General features: G+C 35.6%; 1 protein-coding gene across 4 annotated transcripts in view; it reads left to right on the top strand.

Annotated features, from left to right (window-relative positions):
* FBXW7 (F-box and WD repeat domain containing 7) overlaps positions 1-26,394 on the top strand; it is a 179,241-nt gene that overhangs the window by 87,395 nt on the left and 65,452 nt on the right. The window contains exon 3 of one of the 4 annotated variants that reach the window (XM_064652241.1): positions 7,574-7,950. The exons of 2 other annotated variants lie outside the window; for them this stretch is intronic. In XM_064652241.1, coding sequence (XP_064508311.1) covers positions 7,574-7,750 — 177 coding nt within the window. In that variant the 3' untranslated portion in view covers positions 7,751-7,950. Of the gene's footprint in view, positions 1-7,573; positions 7,951-10,161; positions 10,480-26,394 lie in introns of those variants that run through there. One more of the 4 variants, XM_064652239.1, reaches the window with a different exon arrangement.

Below are 26,394 nucleotides of genomic sequence, written 5' to 3'. Positions count from 1 at the left end.
TTCTGAAGTTTAAAGTTATGAGATCTGAAATTAGCTTAGGGGGCCGGAGGAACAGAACCTGAGGACCAGAACTACGTTTAACAGCTGCTGTGGGACTACCATTTTTTCCTGATGCATTTCTTACTGTAATCTGCAAAATAGCAGTATGTCCTTTATTTCTGTAGGAGACTTTTCATTGTCTGCAGAACATGTTGCTATTCAGCAAACTGTGCACAGTGAAGTCATTTACATACCTTTACAAATTCTTGAGTATAAGGAGAAAAACTAGACAATGTGAATTTTTAGGCTAGTTTAACCATTTTTGAACAGGCAGAATGCTTAAAATAAGTGTTTGAACAGACAGCATCTAATGTCCATTGACAAAGGATGATTTTTGACACATGAACTGTTCTTCTTTGCTAGTATATGGTATCTGATCTGTGTGTGAAGCTGTGCTTGTGCAGTAATGATATAATATGCATTTTGTGTAGACTCATTGATCAGCCATTGTGGTTTGTTTAGGTTGTATGTGAATGTTTTACAGTTTTGTTTATTGGTGAAGTTTCTACTAGAAAAATCCCTGTGAAACCTGGAACCAGTGTTTCTGTGAACGGTTTGTTTTGTTGCAAGCATCTTCTCCCTTCTATTCAATAATGTGGTTAATGAACATGCTGTCTAAACTCTAACTTCATGCAAAATTTGTGAGAGTTCTCCCCAATCTCTCCTGGACCAACAAGTTCAGGAATTCACCAACTTACTGTAAAATGGGCTTTACGTTAAAAAAACTTTGTGTGCATTGACTGTGTATGGTACAACTTCTGATATAATGTTACATATAGTTAATTGGTGTTGAAATTTTAAAGGTTAATTGGTGTTGAAATTTTAAAGGTTAAAGTCATGAGTTCCTGTGCATAGATAGGTATCTCGATAATAATTACTGGAATACAAGAGAAAAGCATTGCTGTTGGGCATCTCTTCTGTATCATTTCTCCTTTCTTCTACTCTTGCTAATTTTAAATTTTGTTTCCTTAGTTTGTAACAACAAGAATTGGGAAGAGGGAGAGGATCTGACAAGGACACAAATACTAAGGAAGTGCAGAGATTTCTATCCCAAGTCAAGGTGGTCCAAACTAACTATTTCTTCAAAAACCTTATTTCTTTTGATTTTTTTCTTACTAAAAGCTCATGTTTTCTACTGACTTTATTACCTGACCATACATTGCATAGTATGAAAGGAGCAAATTGTGAATTTTAGTAAAATTCAGTATAATTCAGTCTTGGAAGACAGTGGCTATGCTTTTCAGCTATGTCATGACATATTACTCAGTTAATGGTTATAGTATCTTAACACATTTGTTCTATCCCTGGCGCCTCAGGTGAAGTGGAAAGTGTACTTATTGCCACCACAGATTGCCAGCAGGGATAAATCCCACCTTATTCATCATCAAAAGTTGTTACTACTTAAAGTATTAGCAACATTTCCTGTAAGTGCAAATCACATTCTTATCCAGTCAATGCTTAGAAGAGGAGACCTTTTGTTCTTCTCAAATTACTGAGTGTCCCTTAAGGATTACCCAAATGTATAGGGTACTAAAAAAAATTAAAAGACAATAAATAATAAACATAGTTTTGCCAACGTCATAATTCCTTCAGTATGATCCCTTGGTCAGATTTTCTAAAACACACACAAAAAAATTGACTTAAAATAAATATGTAAAAATGAAGTTAAGAAACTGGAAGTGACGTGGCCAAATGGAAGAAATCAGACATGAAATCATTCAATATAGATCACTTGTTCTTGCCAAGTGTAATAGTGTTGTCCCTCAACTGTAAGCTGGACTTCATCCAAAGCAAGGACACTTTCAATTGGTACGTGGAGACACTCACCCTTCCACACAGTGTTTGGCTTTGATGTAAACCACTAGTATTCCATGCCCTAGAGCAAGTATGCAACACACAGGTGTGCACATGTATCTGTTTTGGAGGATGGGCTGTTGACAGACTCTGACTCTTTCTACACTGTGCCAGGCAGAATTTGGTGCTGCTGCACTGCCTTTCTTTGTTGGCAGGGTTTGAAGTCTGAATATCAGACTGCCAGTAAACTCAAAGCTGGACTTAGTTGACCATATACAAAATGAAAATTCTATTAAATACTTACAAGTGTTTTAAATTATAAGTGAAATTTGAACAAATCAGAGAAAGCCAGTGTTTGTGAAATAAAAGTACAGGCAAGGCTGCCCCTTCCTTAAAAAAAAAAAAGGTGGAAAAAAGGACAGACAAGTGAAAGATCAAGGTGGCAACCATACCACTTGAGAGTGCCAGCTCTTCGACGTACTACCTGCTTTTTTTCTGTGGTCTGTGCATTCTTTACTTTACATATCTTGATCTTTATAAATAGCCTCACACCCTTTTGCAGTATGCTGTTACCAGCTGAAAAGGATTATATAGCTTAATTTGGTGCTATCAGATGAATGCCATCGTAACAATCAGTTGTTCCATTTGTTAGATTTATGTATTTACGTGTATTTTACAGTGCTAGTAAGAAAAATAGTCTTATATCAAAATAGACCTTGATATCCATATTGTTTCAAACGTACAAATTGTAATACTTTGCATTATTCAACCTTTTATTTTGGCAGTAGGCAATATAGCTAATCTGGAGAGTGTTACTGTGTTGTCAGGTTTGGTTTTTTTTTTTTCTTAATGCTGAATAAATGGTATGTGGACAGAATTTCACTACAGAAGAAGAAAAATACTTAGGTGTGTTAAGTGGTAGAAATATTTTAATGCCTATCTGATATTTTGGGGATTTTTCCTGTTCCCATTTAATATGTAGAAAGAAAGAAAAGTCTAAGTCCAAACATCATTTTTGGCAGTGCTCTTTATACATTATTCAGAAACTGGTAATCATGTTTTAAATATTTTGGTACTGCCTTGTTTATTTTTGTATGTGTAGGTATGTAAATAGAGAATTTCTCATTTGAAGCCTTGCATTTTACATGGAAGGGTGATACAGTGATAAGAAAAGCTGAATTTTTCAGTATGAAAAATTAATTCTTTTGTTTCCATTCATTTTTGTAAAAGCAACCTCCTTACTAAAAAAGCCACCCTCTTTCCCTTCCCCCAGCTTATCCTCAGCTGGGAATTTAACGTGCATTTTAATCCAGCATTAAATATTGCATGACTTCTCTACCTGTTGCTGTAGTTCTTAATTCTTAGCTTTATTTAAAGGTGCAACAACAGCATAAGTAAGTGGTCAGCAAATAAATTCCTGCAGAGCAGCTGTAGCAATTCTTTTTAGCAGCTGTTACAACTCTGACTAGACTGAAGAGTTAAACTTGCTTATCCAACAGGTCATGTTATAGCCAGTGAGGCAGACATTTCTGGAATATTTATAAAATGCAAGAAGATGCAGCTGGATTTCTGTTGCATACCTAGAATATTTTCTGAAATGTTTAATGAAGAAATGAAGATACATGCTTTAAAAATAGTTTTTTAAAAAGTGACAATGACAACAAGACCCCATAGTACAGTAAATAAAGTAATGAAGTTAGGGGAGGTGTGGAGTAAAGGGAAATAATAAAGGCCTCTAGTTTCAAGTGATTATTAGACACTTACAGGCATGTCTAAATATGGTAGGAATTATTTTTTTAGATGCTCATCGTTAAGTATCTTTTTAATTATATGATAGTATCATTAGTATTGATATTATATAGTCTTGTCAATATACAGTTTACCAGACAGTCTATGTTGTTTTCATAAACCGTCCATGTGACCTTACAAAAAGTTAACTTGTGCAAATGGTCCCTTATAATTAGTCAAGTGCTTTATTGCACTAGTACCGGTGTGACTGAGGGCAGAGCTGCAAGTACCTGCATGTTCCCTTCCCTTTCTTTTGAGATGAAATTCTGTACTTGGTGAGATGCCTACAAAGCTTTTATTATTGATGTCTCTTCAGGACCAGTATTGGACAAAGGGAACTGATCTAATATCTCGTTGCCCAAAGATGGAGGTCTTGACTACTCTTCACTTCTAAACACTCTTCGTCTCATCATGCATCTGGCTGCTTTGTGAACTGTTCACAATAGTGGAAAAATAACTTAGCAACAAAAAAAGTTGAGGATTTTCAGGTATCCTACTTACTGGAGTTATATTAGAGCTCACAAACCTGACAAATTTTACAGCCAGTTTAAGGAACAGTTTGGAAAAAATGGCCAGAGCAAGGAGGAGGGAAGGGCTAGCCGCCTCCTTTTTGCTACTAGAATCTCCAATGAACCTTTTTGTTTCCTTTTAGCTGCAAAGATCAGCTGTGGGATTGAACAGATCCAGTGGAGATCTGTTATTTTTTTACTCGCTGACATTCAAACTCACTTCCATTCGTGGTTGCAATTAGAAATTGTAAGTAGTGAAACTTTGCTGTTGATTAATCTGACTAACTGCTGGGCTCCCCAGCAAGCAAGGCTGATGTAGTTAAGTGCCATACACAAGTATTAGAATGCAGTAGGTCAAGTTTGAGTCTCATTTTATTTCTCTGTCCGCTCACACTTAAATGCCAGAATGCTTAACAGATACGAGCATGCACATAGGCATGAAAAACGTCTAGTAGGTATGTTTATCTCATGATTTCCCCTTTGCTGCTAAACTTGATATTTCATATCTTGCCTGCTCTGTACTAGTGGACTTCTGGGAATGCTATCTTGTGTTTTGCCAGACAGAAGCTTTACCATCATCCTTATCTGTATTTTTTTTTACTTTTATAATTTCTTTTCAGTATAGGAGTGTCATACAAATTGTACCATCTTCCACCAACAGTTACAAAAGCCATAGTTCCTCCTTGCTCTTTCATGGCAAAAACTGTAAGGTAGCTCTATTGTATTAGATAAAAATGTTTTTCATCACTGTAGTTTTTAATGGCCATGCCTGGATATGATTTCAGAGCCAGAATTATAGCCAGGAAGTATCATTTGAGTGAATCTGAGTTAAGAAAATCTGTGTTCTTCTTCACTGTGTTCTTAAGCTTTGTTGCCAAAGAAAATGAAGGTTGTGCAGTTGAGACATTTGCCTGTCATTGTCATCCTTTCCAGACCTTATGGATTTCTTGACTAATTTTCACCCAATTTGACAAAGAGAGAGATTACACAAGTTTTCAAGATAACTAAAGGGTAGGAAGGAAAGGGAGAGACTTATTAGTACATCTGCAGAAAAGGAAGTCTATGAAGTGACCGTTACCTGGTAAGACATAATTGAATTCTTGAGGAATTGAGTATTTCTATGATCATGTAAGCAGTTCAGTCAACATTTGTTCCTTCCTTTAAACCATAGAAGCCATTTATTAGTCAATACTCATAGTAAGGCATAAACCTGAAATAAATCTTTGCTATGGCTGGACTGTTCAGAGTGAGCCTTCCATGACATTTTGGGACCATAAAGCCTTGGAGAAGCTGGAGAGTAATTCAAGTGCAATTTGAACTGTCATGATAATCTAACCTGGAGCCAAACTTCGTTCTTTCTGTTACTTGTGCTACAACAGGTCTACTCCTGGGTGTTTCATGAACTATAGAGAAAGCCATCAGTTTGCATGTTTAAACTAGTAGTTTTGCCCCTTTTGCATACTATTCAAGTGTACGTTTTTTAGGAAATTTTGATCTCATAAGATCAAAATTGTTATCCCCATTGATTCCCCTCCATACCCTCTTCAGGAGTCTGGGTCATTATCTTTTCTTATATGTGCAGATGTTTTTATTGGGTAAACTTGGATAGAACACAGACTGTTTAAAGCAATAGGGTTTTTTTCTGTCCAGCACCATTAATACAGTTGCAGTTATTTTTGTACAGCAGTGCCTTTTAACTATACAGCTGGTTCATTTGCCTGTACAAAACAAGCTAATGTACAATGTGTCATTTGAAAACTACTTGTATATTGATATTAGAAATCCCTCACATGAATAAACTTGGGACCACAGTAGCTAGGTGAGTGATTACTAGTGTAGTATAAGAGTACCTTGCTTTGCTGACAAAGTGGTTCTTGGTCTTTCTAGACCAACAGGGACTATCATGAATATCAAGGGAATAATAAAGCTCGTGTATAATGTAAATTATAGTGCATTCTGTATGCAGCACCTATGTGGAGCTTACTACAGGTGTTATTTAGGGAGTATATTATGAAATATATTCAAAAGATTATGATGTTATGATTGATTTGAGAAGGTAACTTTTGAAACGTTGCAGTGCTCTGCTTTATCCATTTGAGGGCAGCTGTTCACCGATGTTAAAAACTGTGGAGAACCTCTCTGGGGTTCTGCTGTCTGCATTTTAATTTTTCTGTACTTACTTCATCTAGGTCTGTGTAGGTCTTGTACTGTTCCATCACCATATTAAAATATCATGATTTTTAAAATTTTTTTTCCAGTAATGTTAATATGCAAAGCAGTTGTCAACTCTAAGAGAAAATTATATAGTGTGTATGTAAGCTGGTTTTCAGTGTGGGGGTAATTTCTTAGATTCGTGTCTTAAAACTGTGACCTGACTGGGAGGTATAAAGATTATTGCTGCTTACTACATGCTTTCATTTTACAAAGACACCACTTCACTGAACTGGCCAAAAAGAAACAGTTTCTTTTGTTTACAGTTGAAAGTCCCTGACAATCTCAAGCTAGTATTTTCAAACTCAAGGTTTCAGGCACTTTTATGTGATCTGATTTCAAATGTGATCTTCCAATTACAAGGACAGGTGGGCCCTTAAAAGGAGCATCACTGGAAATCGGCCTCACTTTATTTAGAAATAGGATGTTAGAAAAATATATTACAAAGCATTAAATCTCAAATTTTCATAATTTCACATGTGTCAAGTTTATACATGTTCTCACTGTGTATAATGTAAAAAAGGACTTTTAAAGATGAAAACAACAGTGATTCTTTAAACTTAAATTTAGAGCTTAAATTAGAATTATATGTGTAATAAATACAAAAATAAGTGATATCTACTATATTCAGTGTATTCCTGACACTTCTGACATAGCCAACCCTCACCATTTTTTCTTCCTGTTACAACCTCTTACTGCTTAAATTAGACTGTGTTGTATTTTCAGGCGAAAGACCTTCACTTATTAGATGTTTACAGCTGTCCAGCTTGGGGTCTTTAAACATTACTGTAAGACAATTATACTTACAGTCAGTAACGTGTAGGAAATACAAGACTGAAAAGAAAGTGATGATACATGGAAGTAAAATTGGGCCAGCAAAATCTCATCTATTAGTGCAAGTCTTTTTCCAGGAGATGATGGTAAAAAAAGGCAGGGGAAAAAAGACACAGATAAAAACTGGAGCCTTTTCTTATTGCCATGATAAACTATGAAATCTAGCTTTGTAATTTCACGTGAGACAGAAAAAAAGTGCCATATTTTGTCACGGCTTTATCCACGTAAAAAGGGGACTACAGTGAATGTGAACGTGATACTTTTTTCAGCTAGTAATGTGTCCCTGTGCAATTACTCTAGAATATTTTGGACATTCCTGAGGAAAAACCAGTGTACTACTGGGACTTCATCTCAAACCACACAAGAAGGGCTGACAATCCCAAGTTTTGTCTTTTCAGAGGTGTGAGAAAAACCTGTTACTGGAGACTTGCGTGGTGAGCAGTGCTTGGAGAGTGCAACACCTCAGTCTTGTTTGCTCCCCAATTGTATGTAAATTTGTAAATGGGCCAAGTGATGTTCCTGTTTTGCACTTTTGTTCTGAGCTAATAATTAAAAAAAAAGGGGGGGGGAACTAAGCCTGTAAAGTAATAAGATGCTAGGCTCTGATACCAACTAATAACAGCTGGTGATCTGCTACGCTGTCAAATTCTTTCAGCAATTGCGCAATAAAGACTCTGTTAAAACTGAGTTTATTTCAGCAGTTTCTCTTCGTGTACACACGCATGCAGACAATTCTATATGCAATTAAACGAAATGCCAAATATTTATTAAACTAGAAAGTAAGGCTTACTTTGTACAGAATGCTGTATCTGATCTTGTATTACATACTATAAAAATCTCAAATTATATTTATATAAATACATTTAGGTCAACTTCACACTTAGTCAGAACTATTGAAATGGTGACCAGTTTGTCAAAATGGAAAACTGATCTGTTGCTTCTTTTTGAATGATACTTCAATAGGGTATGTGAGTTGATCTCTTTTGAGCTTTTGGCTCTGTTCTTCACTTTAGTTATTCAAAGTAGAAACAAAAGGCTCCTCTTTAGCCTCTTTGGAGTACTTCAGTGAAATTTTCTTATTTGAATGAAACTGAGATTCCAAGACACTTATTCTGAAGCTTTCCAGCCAAGTGAAAGCCTAGTACTTGTTGTATAAAATATGAAGTAATTCAGAATGAAGCTATAAACTAATGCTATTGCTATTGAGTACAGTGTAATGGTAAACTGTTTCTTGGAGTTTATAAGATGAAGTATAAAGTAGGAAATGTAAAGAGTCTTTTAGTAGAAAATGTACATCTAAATGTGCTTTAGAATAACATCTGAATTGTATGGTAGAGAATAAAAAAACCCAGCCATCTGTGCATGAAAATTCTGTGCTACCCAGCATTGTCACAGCTTTTCTGTATGCAACTGTGCAACATCTGTAAAGAAATAAGGTTTGTCTTGTTTGTCTGAGAAATATTTTCTTGTAAGTGAAGGCTTACTGTAATGTGTATATACTCTCAATGAAACACCAGGGATTTTTTTCCTTCTTTTTTTTTTCTTTTTAAACCTTTCCACATGCAAATGTTTGGTCGGGGGGCCCTGTATATGCAAGTGAGACATGCTTACAGCTTGGCTTTTTGAGGGGGAAACAAAGGGCTAAGTGGAAATGCTAATACAGTCATATTTTAATGCTGTCTTTTGTCAAGTTACATTGTTGTGCTCCGAGCATTAAAGCATTACTGCACTCCCTCTTTTGCCCTCACATAATTATACAGTTAATTATCTTTGCTGGTTTGTGCATAAAGGGACTTGTAAGATTTCTTAATGGTCATTTATTCTCTGTGTTTTGGACTGTGCTGACTCAGTTCATACAAGAGCTTTGATGGTTTTCTGCATCTCTTATCAGCAATTTCATAAGACATTTTCACAGGTCTTTGTCTCTTTCTACTTAGTTTTGCTCAAAAAGGTTTTCAAAATATGAATATGTTTTTAAGAAACATGTCCAAGTATAGGCATCAGAAAGGGATTGTGGGAACCTAGAGGTATTGTAGGAAAGCTAATTTGATCAAGAAATTATTTAAAATGGAAGCAAACTAATAGTGGAAAATCTGAGGAATAGACATTGCTGTTCAGCTTTGTTTGGTGGAGTACCAACCTTTTTACTGAAAAATGGTCCTCAGTCAGGTTTGTTGCTAAGGCCAGGCAGACCTCTCCCCACATCCTTCAAGATATGCTGTTGTTTTGGAGGAAGAGCCCTTCTCCTTTACATCAGTGTGATGGATAGGCCTGAGGAAACTGGTACCCAAACTCCTGATGGCCAGAAGAGGAAAGATTATCGTACCATTGCATCCTTAGAACCAAAGCTGCCTGGATGATGCTCCCCCCACAGCTGCAGGGAAAGAGGAGGAAGTGCAGGCTGGAGTGCAACAGTAGCTTCGTTTCTACTTTTATTAAATGAACAAGTTTTGTGCCAATGCCACCATTTTAGGGGACTCTAATTTTTTTCCTTTTTTTTTTTTTTTATCCATTTTTCTTTCCTTTTGTAACTTTTGGACTTAGCAATATATTATGTTTGTGGAGGCTATAATTGAGAAACAGCAAAGTCCAAGTCAGTTTTTCATTTGATTTTAGTGACAGTCCAGAACAAACCTGCTTGTGGAGTGGTGGAGTTGATCGTGCAGCAATGCTGTCACTCTCTGAAGGTTGCAATCTCCTTGACTTCCCCTTCTGAAAGTGCAATGCCAATTTGCAAAAAAAAAAAAAAAAAAAAAATTAAAAGAAAATTCTTCCTTTAAAGTGCAGGTGTAAGTGGCTCTGGCTATTAAAACTCCAGGCAGTCATGATTTTCTTCGTTTTCAATCTGCAGATCCCTTTTTGGAGAAGGGCTTTTCTGACATTGCAGGGGAGGTCCACCAGCTGTTTGACTGACAGGAGCAGTCTGCCTGCCCCTTGGTAGTTTAATTCCTGTCTATACTAGGATAGCTTGCACTTCACTGAGCAGCAGACAGGTCAGGACACTTGGCAGGAGAAGGTTGAGAGACAAAGGCAGCAAGCTTTGGGGAACTGATTCACCAGTCTGAAACTTTAAAAAAAAAAATCATGCAACTTTAGAGCAAAGTTTTTACCAATGTTCTTCCAGTGTTAGTAGACTTGACAAAGTAAGAATAATAAAATGTCCAAACCTGGGAAAACTGCCATCAACCATGGCTTGGTTCCTGTTGATCTTAAAAGTGCCAAAGAACCTCTACCACACCAAACCGTGATGAAGATATTTAGCATCAGCATCATTGCACAGGGTTTGCCCTTCTGCCGTAGGCGGGTAAGTGTAAAAGTCTTTAAAACCTGAATTTTGATCACTTGGCTTGTAGCTCAGTGCTTTGTCATGGTGCATTCATTCCGTGAGGAAGTACTTATCTATTCACTCAAGGTGCCATTATTTCATTAATTCTTCTGCTTTATTTAAAACTGTACATGTTGTCTTAGCTATTACTCATTTAAAGGAACATGTGAGGGATTCTTTTATAGCTGTAAACCATATGGGGAAAACAAATGCTGTACAAAATAGGTGCCTTCATAAATGTGTATTTTGCTGTTATTCAGTCTTTTAGGTGATGAAGCTTGGAGTATAATTCATTGAACTCAGTTCTGAATTGTATTGGCATATGTGACTTACTGGATACTAAATTAGAGAATTTAGAAATGTTAAAATAATTAATATTTAAGCATTTTTAGTAAGAATTCTTGAAATAAAATTTTAATAGTTTTATAACTCAGTAATGGAGATAACATTTTTTGCTGTTACAGAAAATAAAAATAGCATGTTACTATGTGGTGGTTGCGATATAGTTTATATATAGACAATCCTAGCCTGACAAACTATCACGGGTCTTATGCTACAGCTTCAGGAACTATATTAATAAAGTGGCTCTTAAAAATCATTATATGAGTTTTGTATTGCTGCTGAATAAATGCTGTTTCTGTTTATTGATGCACGTTTTAAAATCTAGCTCACCTTTTGTAAATATGCTGGCTTTCCTTGATTGTCAACCCACTACTTTTTAGCAACCTCAGTTAAATCACAGACAAAATTTAAATTTGACGAGATCACATTGGAAAGTTTGATTTCTTTCTACTGTGTTGTTTGGTGTATCTTGGAACATTTCTTATATATAAAAGGTATGCATGCATTGAAAGCTAGCAACATAATGTCAATCTGCAGCATTGCAAAAATTAGAACACATATATATATATACACACACATGACTGTTTAATATTGGATCGTGCATTTCAGAAAACTATTTTTTTCCTGAAATTAGATATTATACATATGCGTTTGCTGAACATGGAATAGGAACATTTCATAATGTTGGAAGTGATAAAGTAATCTCCTATATTTTAATAGGTGTGCTTTAATTTTTTTTATATTAATTGAGAACTGTTTCCTTGAAAATAAACATTTGGAATATGTTTCGATAGCTTTAGTTCCTTTGTCTTGGATAAAGCATAGTATACAGTGTAGAAGATAAGTTTCGGAGCTGTATTTCACAAGTCTTTTTAGTGGCTCTATTAATATGTTATACTGTTGGAACTTTAATGCTGATGTCTTATGTGTGTATTTTCTGTAATGAGAAGTGTGATCACACATTAACTTCTCACAAATACAAGAAAACCCTCCCAAAATCTAAAGCAGTTCTCTGCAGATTTTGCTCTGTTCCAAAATGACCAGAATGATCTTGTTTGTCCTGTCCTACACCACGTTCAAGCAGTCAATTTAATGTTTTAGCTCTAGGAGGATTTAAGAAGCTGTTCAGCATCTACTTTTCTTTTAACATTAGGACTAATGAGGAAATTTAGAAACATCTTAAATGTATGTTTTATCAGCTAAGATATCATCAATCTATTTATCTTGTGTTCTGAAACTAACAATTCTCAGTATGATGGCTGCTGATAGTGGAAGAGGTAAGAGCTCCACCTTTAGTCTCATGCCTTCCAACACTCAAAGCCTGCACGTAAGTTGTGGTGATTACCATATTGGGTTCCCTCCATGCTAATACGCGTAGGTCGCATACAAGTTCTCCATTTTCCTTTCCACATGTTGAAAAAACCCATACCAAAACCCAGCCTCATTTTTGATATCAATAAATGAGAGAATCGATACTTTTGTTATCTAGATTTATCCTTTTATTAAACATAACGCAAAATAGGAATTTTGACACAAAGTCTTCACCAATATGCAATGTTTAGTTTTTAAAAATTCTACTTTTCATTTAATAAGTAATGCATTGAATTATTTAGCACTGTATGTTCAGAGCTAAGTTTGATGTGCTTTAGAACACAAGCTACCATTTGCTTCCAGGTTATTGACTTAGTACTATATTGATGTCAACTTTTTTCTGAAAAAAAAGTGTACATTTGGACCATTCGAACACTGACCTGACTTAAAGATTATTGACCTTCTCCTTGTTTGAACTCATTTCTTCCCCTCCTTAATTGTACATTAGACCTAACAAACCATCTTTAAAATGTGTACTGTGATCCTTGAGAGTAAAAATACTTCCGTTATGAGAGCTGACAGTTCATGGCTTCTGCATCCTCTGCATTAGTTATACTGGGCTTCTATCAAGAAGTGCACTATAAATGGTCACAGGACTTAACAGTTTGCCCTTATGCATTTTGTCAGTTTGCTCATGTAGTTAAAACACTTGTCTGCAATACTGCTAATCTGAATCCAGTTAAAAATAGTATTACTTAGCATTCTTTGTGTAGCACTGAGAATAACTTTAGTGTATAGCTCTAGAAGTTCTGGACTTACACAGTAAACGTATGCATTCCTTAAAGTTGTTACAGAAAACACTGATGCAGTATCATCAAATGTAGGCATAGCCATGATCCTCTTTAGCCTTTAACATATCTTTTATAGGCACTGAAGTAGATTTTGCAGTATAACATGAAGAAGCAATGAATACCTTTCAGCTAGTACACACTTAAAGTATCAGATATCATTAGCTCTTCAGTGCGATGTAACTGCAGCTGATCATTGAACATACTTAAAAGATAGTCACGTATGTCACGTATGTTCCAAAATCAAGTGCCGTATTTTGTTTGCCACGGTGAATACTTTCAGTTGACAAAAAAATTGGTCTCTTAATTATGTGATTTTTCACTTAGACTGCTCTTAAACTGCCAACAGTAGAAGTGTTTTTCCTTCTGAACTCAAAATTCTTAACTATTTCAAAAGCTGTATTTTAAAAATAGATTTCTTCCCTCTTTAGTTTTCCAGGGTTTTTTTCCTGAAAATTCCACTACTTGTTGCTCTTGAAGACTGCTGGATAACAATTTCATCACATTAAATACATGTTTTTAAGAAGTGCTAATAAGCTGGAGAATTTGTGAGAGTGACTTGTTCACTTGCAGCATTCCTTCATTTCAAGTGGATTAAAGTAGCACTGAACTGTTATAAAGCAGGGGTTTCAGTGTGCACCCTGTGGTGTTCCAAGCTAGAAAAGTCAAGGTAATAAATGTATCCATTTTCAGTGCCTGTAATCTCAGATACACCAAAAATTCTGTTATACTGTTCCATTTTGTGACAATAGTTTTGCTGTATGTGTGTATGTTTCACCCTTAAAATGGATCCAACCGAATTTTGGCAATTCATCACCTTTTGGTAGTTCATTACTGAAATATTTCCATCATAGGGTGTATTTTTGTGTTAAGTGAACATAGGATAAAGCATTTTAAGCATTAATTTATATGCCACCCTGTATTTTTCAAATAAGAGCATCCACTGCTCTTATACATTACATATGGAATTAGTTGGTTTGTTACTACAACAATGGAATGAGACTTTCAGTCAACCTTTTCCTGGTTGACTGGTATGCTTGTTTTGTAGTTTGTTTAAAATGCTAATATGACTTACACGTGAACAACTTGACTTATTTGGACTTGTTTCTTTATCCCTTAATTTCTGTGTTAAAACAACCAAAACACTCTTTTCATTATCAGTCAAATCTATGTAAATACTTGCACCAGCAGTTCAGCCAAGTCTGTCCATTCAGTTTTTCAGGGGAATGTAGTCCTGAATTTTTCTGAAACAAATCATATTTCCTGCTTAAGTATAGCCCTGTATTTCATGGATGACAGTAAGATGTTACTTAATGGACAAAAAACTACTTAGCTTTCTCTGAAATGATATATCCTCTCATTTTACACTTCCCTATATTGCACCTGACTTTGCATCAGTTCTGAGTAATATAGAAAAGCACTAAACTATATTCCCCTTAAACAAAAAATAAAGGATTCTTTTCCCTTGCAATTTCTCATCATTTGGTAAGAAGAGACTGTCAGAAGAACATAAAGAAAAAAAATGTGTGAGAATGTGCATGTGTGCACAAATATATATGTATATGTGTTTAATTTTCTAATTTAAAACTTAAGGTAATCTTCAGAGTCTGTCACAGAACAAATCAGAGCACTCCCACATGCTTGTGTCTTCTACAAGAGAATTTTTTGGTTCTGGGCTTTGTGGCAGGGAACTTGATTATGGCCACTGGTGGTAAGATGCCTCTTTGAGTGGCTGTCATAATTTTCTTTCAAAGCTGCTTTAGTCTTTACTTAAAATTCCGTTTTTTTTGTTAGAAAAATTGTCAGAGAAGTACAGATCATGGACTGATCAGTGGATGTTTAATAGGAAAGGAAGTTTTTCTTGTCCCTATGCTTATTTCTCATAAAGGAGTGTGTCCATTGCTCTGGATTTGAAAATATTCACAATAAAGCTGGCCTTATAAATGTTTTACTTTTTGTTGTTAAATTTATAATTTATAGTTGTTTGGGGTTTTTTTCTTGCTTTTTATTATTTTATTTTATTATTTTCTTGCTTCAATTTTGGAACATCTTTGGAATGAAACAGAAGTACTTGAGAAGTTCAGCAGAAGGAAGTTTACTGAAAAGGCAGATGGTTTTGAATGGAAAGAAAGGAATACTAAAAAGTTACGGAAATGAGCAAGGCTGTCTTCTGTAACACTGCCTAGAGGGTCATGCCATTTAGAAGATAAACAGTCTTGAATAATGAACTATTTCCTCTTCTTTTTTTTTTATTTGTTTTTTACTTATATGCAGTATCTCCGCTCTGAATCTGTTTTTCCCATGCCTTTCATTTTCTCTCTCAAGGAGAGTGAAAGTTTTTCCTGTGTGAAGCCTGTGTAGCCTTGAAGAAAAGCAATGTTACTTATTTTCTCAATATGGAACAGAGGAAGTCTAAAAATTATCTTCTTCACCCTTTTTTCTCCTTCTTTCTGCAACTCTCTCTTTCATTTTGCTTGCAAACCAATTGACTCTTTACTGTACTTGAGAGGGAATAATATAGGAATTGCAGAAGCAGAAAAAAGAGGTGGACAGATCCTCAATTTTCTGGTTAACTCAAGGTGGGGTGGTTCAGCCTGGCTCAGCTGAAGTGACCCGTGGTGTCCCAGGCTGTGCTTACAAGAGGTCTGCCAAGGCGTACCAAAAATCCATCTTTTAAGCTGTGGATACAGTCAGATATAGCCAGTGTTTATGGCTCTGTAGAACTAGATACAGGCAGAAGTATCTTTACCCCTCCTCTTCTCTGGGGTGTTACAGAAGCTCGGGGCTTAAGATAGCCATTTGTAGGAGGGAGCACTCAGTTTGCTGCTCAAACAGCTGTTCCCTGTGTCACCTGGAAAAAAATAAAAATTGAAAGTTAAACTGTGCATATCTAGCCCAGCCTACTGTACTGGGTCAAAAATAATTGAACAATGTCTGACAACTTGATTGTTTTTGTTATTATGTTTGGTTTGGGGTTTTTATGTTTTGGTTTTGGGTGGTTTTTCTCAAACCTTTACTGCCAGACATGTCAGCACTCCCAAAGACGGCTTTTCTGAATACTGAGTGATCCTCTGTAACCATACTGACACTTTGAGAAACATTGTTATTTAAATTGTTCTACCTATTTCTGGGCAAGATAAAAGCAGCAATCGGAAACTCATTTATATTTAACTCTAGCTAAAATGTTTTTCTTTGTGGTTTAATGCATTTAGAACTTCGATTCCTCATGCAGTGATGTCTCTTACAGACCAATGCCCGAGTGCAGATGCTAAAAGCATGTTATGACGATTCTGCAGTCAGCCCCTTCCCTTCAGGAGGCTTCAGAAGGAAGGCTGCCTGGGCTATTTTTCTCCTTTGTGCCCAGTTGTTTAGATGTCTTTAGAAGCCTTTATTGTCATGCACTTTGAGCTATTTAAACATGCTGGATTGACTTTGTGAAAGGTCTTCACCTGCCTAAAGTCTGTCTGTTTTGTTGTCTGAAACTGTGGAGGTTATAGCATCCAGCAGAAGAAACGAGGGAATGGGAGACAACAGTGATGCCATAAACTGACCCAGCTGCCTCTTTGCTGATTGATCATGCCGGAGGGGAACTCATGAAATGTGTAATTAAATACTTAATGTATTGCTTTGAAATCTAATTACTTTAACCATGAATCTCCCTTTTTTCTTTTTGCAGTCTCTTGTATCACTAAGTAAACACTTTTTTTCCTTCTACAACAAATGAAGTAATTTTAAATTCCTGAACAGATCTTTCTCATGTATGGGGAAAGACTCCTTTGAGAGGAAAATACTGCATTGCTGTGTCATTACTATCCTTAGTACAGAAACACAAAGAGGGTGAAATAACTTTAACTGGTGATCTTTGTTCTGGTATTCCCTAGATTTTGAGTGGAAGTCAAACTGAACTAGAATGACACCCAGATAACCCATAAGCAGGGCTGTAACCTTAGCATCTTGCTCTTGGATCAATGCCACTTATCACAACCAATTGATTGTCATTCCTTATATGATGAACTGTCACTGTCAGGGAATGATGACTTTGCTGGTTTAAATAGCTCCACTCCCATCGCATTCTTAGATGTACTGCTCAGCTGGAGTTTTTCTTCCAAACTCTCTCTGAGTCCCTGGTCTGCTCTAATCTCCCTCTCCTTTCACCTAGTTTTGGACTGCTAGTTCTGCTTTCTTCCTACAGCTTCTCATTTAATATTCATCCTCTGTTAAAAGTGAGCCTCTTTTCTGGAACACTTATTTATCTTTGTTTCATGATAATATTGTATGAAAATATAGTTTTGCATAGGGGCAAGAGCAGTATCTTCTAAATTCTGTTCAGGTATTTTATATTGTTACTCAGTTGTTTAAAAAGGCAAGAAAACAGCACTGGAGTTGACATGACTTTTCCCTTTCCTTTTTTTTTAGTCAAGGAAGCCTGTACTTTTGGTTTGTTGTGTTCCTTAAAAAATGTTTTGAGTGACCAGTTTGATTGCAAGGTTTCCTGGTATGAGGTTTAAGATGTTTGCAGATCATTTGTGTGGTCATGTGCAGTTTGATCACATTTCAGAAAAACATCTCTAGTTACTTGATCCTCAAATGGACATGATTTTAACACTAAAATATACAATCTATGAGGTAGGGTAATGATTTTTTTAAAAAATCAGATGATAATTGCAAACTGCACTGCATTTTTAATACACTGGAAATATATATGCTTGTGAAAGAAGTGCTGGTTATGTATGTCATATGAAAATATTGATCCTGTGCAAGAAGGCAATACAGTAAATCATTTTTTGAATAACTGCTACTATTCTAACATTTTGAAGTAGTAGACGAAACATGGTAAGATTTGTGTGATGTTTTTCATTTGTTTTGTAGATCATATTCTAATATATTGCAAGACAACCAAAGTTCTGCTGACCCTAAACCGATTAATAAAGTGAAGAGAGAAGAAGACTAAATCAAAATACATAAATTATATTAAAAGTCTAAATATATTTTTCTACTATATATGTTCTTCCCTTATGAATTATCTGAGTTTGGTGGTACTTCCTTAACCCAACGTAGTTTATATGTCATATCAGAGGAACTCATAAGACTTGGTAAATGCTAATGTGTTAAACTTCTTTGTGAGGTAAGGAAATATTTTTGTTTTACAGGCAGTAGTATAATAATGTGGCGAAGATAGCAAAAGTTTTGTGTTGTAGTTAGTAATCCATGCTTCTTTCTCTCCTCTCTGATTCAGATTACTAAATTTGTATGTGGTACATTGCTTTGCATATTCAAGATAGTAGATAGAATTTTATTTGATAATTGCAAAAAAAGGAGGCAACTTGTATGTAGAAGATGCAGGTGGGTAAAAATTTATTTTAGAAATCTGTAATATGTAAATATGTGCAAATTTAAGAACAGATATGTGTACCTTCCTGTGGAGTTTCTAAAATTGCATTTTTCAGCTTATAATCTAGCTAGTGTATAATGAAGGTTGCAGCATACTGATCTTAGATAGTGTCATGTGGAATTTTTCCTCATGATTTAGATGCCCCCATTTATATAGAGAGACGAAGGTTTTAGAAGCAGTTTTATTTACAAAAATTCTTATTCATACTCTAATAATATATTATTATATATAACATGATAAGTCCTAAATACCGTATGCAAAGTTGTCCCTGCAGAGTGCTTACTGCTTGTAGAGATGAAAGACAGAAGATGAAATGGGAATAGAAACATGATGTGTTATTAGCTACTAGAAACAGAAGACTGTTCCTTGGCTTATGGGCCAGGAGCCTGTAGGTGATACCATACCGCTTGCTTTTTAAGGATACTCTCCCAGCAGTGTTTTGCTTTTTGAAAATCCAAAAAGAACAGCAGAGGAAGTGCTACAAAGAGTTTTTTTATATATTTTTAGTGCCATATTTTTTCCTACTTATCCTGTGTTTAGGTAGACTCACTACTATATTTAAGCAGTTAAGATTTTGTTGCTCCAAGACAATCTGCATGGTACAGTGTCTGTACGTACGAATGGCAGTCTCTTCCAAAGCATGTTGCTATTAATAAACCCTAACACAAGATTACTTCTCATGATAACAGCAGCAGCTGGCAAGAATGCTTGCAATTTTAACATATTTGTAGCATTGCTACATTCCATCTTGCATTTCTCCTGTGGTTCATTGTCAGTGAAATTTCAGACTGAGTTCTTGCCATAAATTTCTCCATGGCCTCTCAGTCTTCTCTTCTTTTGCCTCCCTTTCTCCAAATCCTGTCTAGATAACAAGCTGTCGAACAGGTCCTTTACTGTCTACTGCCTATTCTGTCCACACAGCTTTTCTAAACCATCTGTCTTTTCTTTCCTGCCTTTTTACACCCACAATGTTCCTATCCTTTCCCTCTCCACTTATCTTGCAAACAGTCCTGGGAATTCCTTTCTGCCCACACACTCCCTTTAGTGAAACAAGAAATTATCCATAGCTGGCTATTTTAATATTTCCTAATATCACCAGATAAGCCATCAAGTTAAAAAAAAAAAGTACAACAGCTGCAGCTCTTATTAATTAATTTTTAAAATACATGTGTTTAGGTTTAAATATAATAAATTCGGTATTAAAATATTACATGTCAATCAATTTCTAGTTCTTACCCTCGCTTTATTCTCTTCAGGCAGATAATAAACTCATAGCTGGTACCAATTCTCTTCTTTTGAATCGCATTCAGAATAGATGCTTTACCTTTTTTTTTTAGGAGGAATTTTTTTGTTTCAAACAATAATAAGCTGGTGTTAATTTCATGTATTAGACATGTATGCTTGACACTTACTTGCAGTTTCCATTCCTACTGATGCAAGAAATAGGTAAGATTATCTAACAGACAATGAACATGGCAAAAAACTAATCATACAAATTACAGAAACGAGGCTATATCATTCCTTTAACCTATGACAGGATCTATGCTATCACTGCTATTTCTAAATGAGATTTGTCTAATGGTATAAAATTGCTTCTGATAGAAATTATTAGTTTTCTGTTCATGTTTGAAATATAATTGTGTGTTGAGGTCACTTTACACTGTAAAAATTTGACACTAATTGCAATTAATATCCGAGTTTATTAAGGACATACATACATAGCAGTACTTCTTCACTTCAGAAAGAAAACGGGTTAGAATAATAGCAGCTATTTTGGTCAGTGCCTAATTAGTATGTAATATTAGTTTAAAATTGCAAAAGTAGACTCATTTTGGGGGTTTGTTTCTTGACTTTTTTAAGACACGCACCATACCCCCCTCGAATGGGTTAGAGAATGTTTGTTATAATTTTGTTAGAATTATTCCCTTTAGTTGTCAGATTAGTTTGCTGTAAATTTCCTTTAGTTTCTTCTTTGCTTCTGTTTTCTTGTTGCAAAAAGAGCTGGTCATCATGGGGGAAAACTTCAGTGGGTTGTTGCTGTTTCCTCACAGAAGAAGAGGAGGCAGCTTGAACTGCTTGGTCTCAAGCTGTGTGAGCGATCGTGGGTTTCCATGAGATCTGTTGGCATAACTCAAGTAGCTTTCCAAATGGCCTGCATATTGCACTGCCTTACTGAGCGAAATTTCTTTGGAGCATCTGGTTAACACGGATCACTTGCTGGCACCACCTCAGTGCATTACATCTGTTCAACCTGTCTTCCTTGGTTTGTCTTGTGCATTCTCAGGAAGGGTTGTATCCAGATGCAGCTGTCTTGCAGGCACAGTACTAAGCCCTGTGCCAGTCTTGAGATTTCTGGGAAGGCATCCAAACTTCTGAGTGGGTGAAGAGGAAATTGTTTCCTATTCTGAAGAAGTGGCCCATTTTAATTTGAGCACCAAGTGAATGTTTTAAATGTCCAGAGATACTGCGTACTTGTCTGTTTATGGCCATGTTTACCAGGTCCAGCCGTACTTTTCTTGATTTAGGAAGAGCTTATATCAAAAGTGACCTGTTCTTTCTGGTGTGTGGAGAAAGTAAATGTTGCAAGACATCCATGACATCCTCAGGGAATTAATTCCTGAAAATATGGCAGTGAGGAGAAGTGGGTGTGGAAAACTTCACGCCCTCCTGCCCTGATTTTTCTCTTTTTCTTATACAGAGGGAATCCCACAGTAAAAATTCTCACTAGTCACTGAAGTATAGGAATATTAAAATCCACAATTTGCACCTCTCTCAACAAATTTGGAGTGCCTTTCTGACTGGAGGACCTAATTTATAGAAACAGCTAGCATTGGCAGCTCCTTGCAGTGGACACATAGACCATATGAATTCATGATTGCTGAAAATTTTCAGCTTATTCTTTGGGCTTCTGTAGACAGTTTATGCCCCCTGAGGTTATGCATAGTTACCCAGTCATAATAGGTGCTGCAAGTCTAATAAAACTAATTTTTCAAGAAACAGCTGTGTTTATTTGCTCTCAGCATATTCTGTCTTTTGTGAATGTATGTTGAGAGAAAAATTGAGACATGTTATTTAATAATTGGCCCTAAGGCCTTGTATTTTCTTGGTGATTTTAAGATTTGTAATTCAAATTTGCACTACTTAAGCATGAACAATGTTAGTGAGCAAAAAACCTTTAAATTGAACTGTCTTCTCTATGAAGTGGTAACTGTAATCTTCATGAGATAAACACCAAAATGTCTAATTTTTTTTTAACATAGTTTAACAACTGTATGCATAAGGTACAGTATTTGTATATTAATGTATTTGAAGAAGGTAAATAGAATCCTTTTTGCAAAGGTACTTACATTGACACAAATTAAACCTCAGTGGGGTGAAACGTAAAGCTGAAAAATAAAGAAGTATAGTAAGTAGTAGTTTTTAATGTCATTTAAACTATTTTCCACTTCAATTTTAATTTCAGATTGCCTACATCTTAGAGTTGTTCTTCTTTTTTACTTAGCCTTCAGAACCATGAAGGCAGGACACCTATTTGCGCATTTTCATGCCAGAAGTTCCTTGCTGTGAGGCAACGTGGGGCACACTCTTTTTTCTTTGTCTATTTTTTGATCTCTCTTTACTAGGAGTTTTAACTTCTTTACAGAGTTTCGAGAGATAGCTCATATTTTGATAGTATATGAACATATAGAGAATGAATTTGGAGTCTTGGGACTAAATGGTTGAAAACTTGAAATATTGCCTTTTTTTTTTTTTTTGAGCTTACTAGGAGAGCATTCCAGTAGAGAGGACATAAAAGTGTATGTTGTCATTGAAGAATCAAAGTGCCAGATATTGGATGTGACATTCCAAAGCATGTAATGACATAGATCACAAAGATTTGTTGCCCTATTAAAAACCTAATATATGCAACCATCTTTGTATTTCTAAAAGAATGTCAGTTGCTACTTATAAATATGCTAAAAACCTTTCTGAACTTTTGAATTCCTTTGACAGTGCTTGTGAACTTCATGGTCTATTTTTAAAATACAATATATAATTTTCATTTTGTAGCATACAATATTATAGCTAGCAGGCAATTTCTTCTTCCATTCAGAACTGGGAAGTCATAGCATCTCGTTATCTAATACTACTTAATAACAGTCCTCAGAATACATACACAGATACAGATGCTCTTCTTTCAGGGAGAGTTTTAAGATTTCCTTCTAACTTCTTGCCAATAAGTAGCAGCAGTGCTGCTTCGTAAGGCTCTGCCCTTGATTATGTGTATCAATCACAGACATATAAAAACCATATCAAACACAAGGGTTTTATCTGGCCTGTTTTAGGTGTGCCTTCATTAAGAGTTTTCACAAATAGACAAATTGTCGAATTTGTTACTATTATCCAGCAGAACAAACCATTAAATTCTTATTTTAAAATTTTTCTTTCCATTTATACAATGTTTTAACTTTAATCAGATTTTTTTCTGTATAAACAAGAGCTCATTTTTTGGTAAGAAAAAATATTAAATGGGAAAAACGTTGCATGTTGTCTTCTAATGTATTATAGGTAAGGAAGCTTGCTTTTCCTTCTTCAGTTCTTTACCCCTCATGTCTTGAAAATATTAATCAAATAAAAAATTCTCCAGCTTATCTTCAGTATGCAGTATCTGTTCTGTATACACAAGAAGAGAGACAAGAACCAAGGTATAGTTGTGAGCAGTAGCTTTATAAACAAATCTGAAAACTAAGGTAATCTTGCCTTATGTCCTTCCTTTCACCTTATGGATGGCTGCTGTCATAGTCTCCAAACTTGGAAACAGCTGCTGTTAAGAACCCCTGTCTTTCCTTGCTTGACTTGGAAATGCAGGAGTGGTTTCTTTCTGTTAAACTAAAATGGAAAAAATACTTGTGTTGAATGCTGGCCACATGTCTGGTTGCAGCAAGTTAAAAATTAGAAGTCTTTGAGATAAATCAGTGTTTCAAGAACAAGACTCTTAGGATGTTCAGACTAGCATGAAGACAAAAGCAGATAAGAAATCACCACTACATTTAAAGTGTAAAATGTGTTTTATACTTTAAATGTGTCTCATTTATTAATGAGAATGTTTGTGCTCCAATTTACAACCATGTCTATTTTCATAAAAATACAGAAGTCCCTAAATCAGATTCTCACCTGAAAGTAAAATTGGAAGTGGTCAGGAACATTTGATAGATTACTCTAAATAAAAATTTCAGAGATTCAGCTTCTACAGATGCAACTTGAGCTGCACTTCTGTGGTCTTAATGCAGTGATTTAGTTTCTTTACAATGCTTGCTTGAAGGAAATGGCATTTTCTGATTCTCTGGTAGGTACTTCAAATTTCAGAGGCTGTTTAGTAGTATTATAGTTATCACAGGGTGGAGAAAGCAAGGCAGTGCCACACCAGTCCCAGGCTTGTGTCATAGTTGCAGCATTGCTTTGTTGGCTACAAATGACATGAGATGCACAGAAAGTGAGACGCACAAAAGGCAGAACAGAAAAATGAGTTGCTATAGTACCAAGCAGCCAGAGCTGTACTGCTAAAAATGTGGCTATTTCTGTATACACATGTCAGCAAAATAGAATACCTTTGTAGTGGTAGAAGGTATTGAAGTATTTTTTTAGTACTCCCAGGGTGGCATTCCCAGTTCACAAGAACTTTACATCATTTTTAACAGTGACACTGTAGATTATACAGTGAAGTCTCTCAAACAAGAATATATTCTTGAGAAAGAATATATCATTACTTGTTTGAGAATCCATTCATTTCTTAAAAAGAAGACCTGACAACAAGTGTTGGACAGACAACACTTTTTTTAATCTTGTTTTGTGCCTTGCTTGCAGAGTCATAGATGGGTTATTTGCAGTTACAGAGATCTGACCTCTAGGTGCCATCAGTGGGATAGAAATACAACCCCCGTTCTTAATCAAAAACCTTTCAATTAACCCGATACTGAAGTTGTTTGTTACAACCTCTTTTACAGAGGAGAAACCCCTGAAGAGGTTATGGTGGTTCCTTTGAGTTCCAGCTTTACTTCATAGCTCAGAATCTGTTTTAAGGAAAGATAGTATGATGATTGACATTTTTGTGTAAAAAAATTGCATGATTAGGCAGAGGAGAAAATAAAATATACATAATGGCCCAGATATTGTCATTAACTGCAATAACTATTTTTCAAGATTTATTATGAAACAACTATCTTCTCTTTTAAGTCCCCTTGTTTCTACTTGCAGGTAGTCAGAAGAGAAAGCTTGAATATTATTTTCCTGTTGTTAGTAGAGAATCCTTTGGAGATTATGGTTGTGGGAAAATGTTGGGCGTTTTTTTGCTATACCTAACATGCCATTATCTATAGTATTATTTTATTAGAACTTTCATTGGAACACTTTTTATTGAGGGGATGCCTTACCCTGACCTTGGTTAAGAAGCTGTGTAAGAAGTCCTTGTAAAGTTGCATTCTTAAATGCATAATGTATGTGTAAACACATGAAGCCACAGTAGTAATAATGTAGTAAAATCTGGTGGGGGATGCTCTAAGTTGAAAAAACAGGAAGTCATCTTTAAGCATCCTTTTTACCATTATTGTGGAGCATTTGAGTTGCACTGAAGTTGGAAGTCTCTCAATGCATAAATTTCCAGAACACATAATTCAGAGAAATATTTGGCACCCTTTTCCATAACTGTTCAAAAGCCAACTTAATTTTTCCTCTTCTTCCTTGAAAAGGTTGTACTCTTGTGCAACTTGAATAGCCTGGTAGACAGGGGTTTAATCCATGAGAAAATACGACTCAGCTAAGCTAGATGGGATTTTATACCTGACCAGAGAGACCTTTGTGATTTTCTTGTGAACTATAGTGTGTCTAAAATGCTGGGGAAATCCCCAAGTTGTTGTAGTAATTTTTTTCTACAAAGACCAGTTGCTTAAGAAAAGAACCTGAATTTCTCCCTTTTCTAATACTAAAATTTGAATAGAAAAGAACTAGAACTTAATTTCTGTCATTTATTTCTATATTTTATGGATTTTTTGCAGAAAAGTCATCCATGAATTGCTGGAGAGGAAAATGTGTTAGGTAGTTTATCTTAACAAATAGTAGGAAATACGTGATTTTTCCTATTAATGTGAAAAAGTAGTGTACCTTATCCTAGAATAGCAAAAGATCTGTGGTTTAACCCCAGCCAGTGACTAAGTACCACACAGGAGAACTAGAAAAAAAAAAGAAAAGTAAAGCCTGTGGGTTGAGGCAAGAGCAATTTAGTAATTAAAATGAAATAAAATATAATAGTAATAAAAAGGGAGACAACAAAAAGACATAAAAGCCAAGAAAGACAAGTGATGCACAATACAGTTGCTCACCACCCACTGACTGATGCCCAGCCCATCCCTCAGCAGCTCTCAGCCAACTCTTTCCAGTTTATATACTGACATGACTCTCTGTGGTATGGAATATGCCTTTGGCCAGTTCAGGTCAGCTGTCCTGGCTGTGCTCCCTCCCCAGCTTGTCCACCTTCTCTCTGGCAGGGCATGGAAAGTGAAAAGTCCTTGACTTAGAGAGTAAGCACTACTGAGAAACAACTAAATCATCAGTGTGTTTATCCACACTATTCTGATAGTAAATCCAAAACACAGCACTGGCCAACTACTAGGAAGAAAATGAGCTCTATCCCAGCTGAAACCAGAACACTTACTCTAGCAGATCTGGATGGAAATGTGAACTATAACATACAGTCCTACACACCACCTAAGAAATTTGTTTATTAATGTCATAAGATTATTTATATTGCTCCTATTATTTTTTGATTAATGTTTTCAAGTGTGAGCAAGCTACAACTATTGAAATAAAAAATACTTCTTACACTTTTGTCTTGCCCTATGTCCGTAGAACATACAGAAAAGTAATACCTTCCATTATTCCTTAATTCAGAACAGAATCACAGAATCTTCTTGTCTTTTATGTGGTTCAAGAAGAGTATGAAGATTAGACTAGTGCACCTTGATTTCT

Source organism: Pseudopipra pipra, chromosome 4 (genome assembly GCF_036250125.1).
Source record: "Pseudopipra pipra isolate bDixPip1 chromosome 4, bDixPip1.hap1, whole genome shotgun sequence".
NCBI lineage: Eukaryota > Metazoa > Chordata > Aves > Passeriformes > Pipridae > Pseudopipra > Pseudopipra pipra.
Note: the sequence above shows the minus strand (reverse complement) of the source record. Positions and strands in the feature narration are given on the sequence as shown.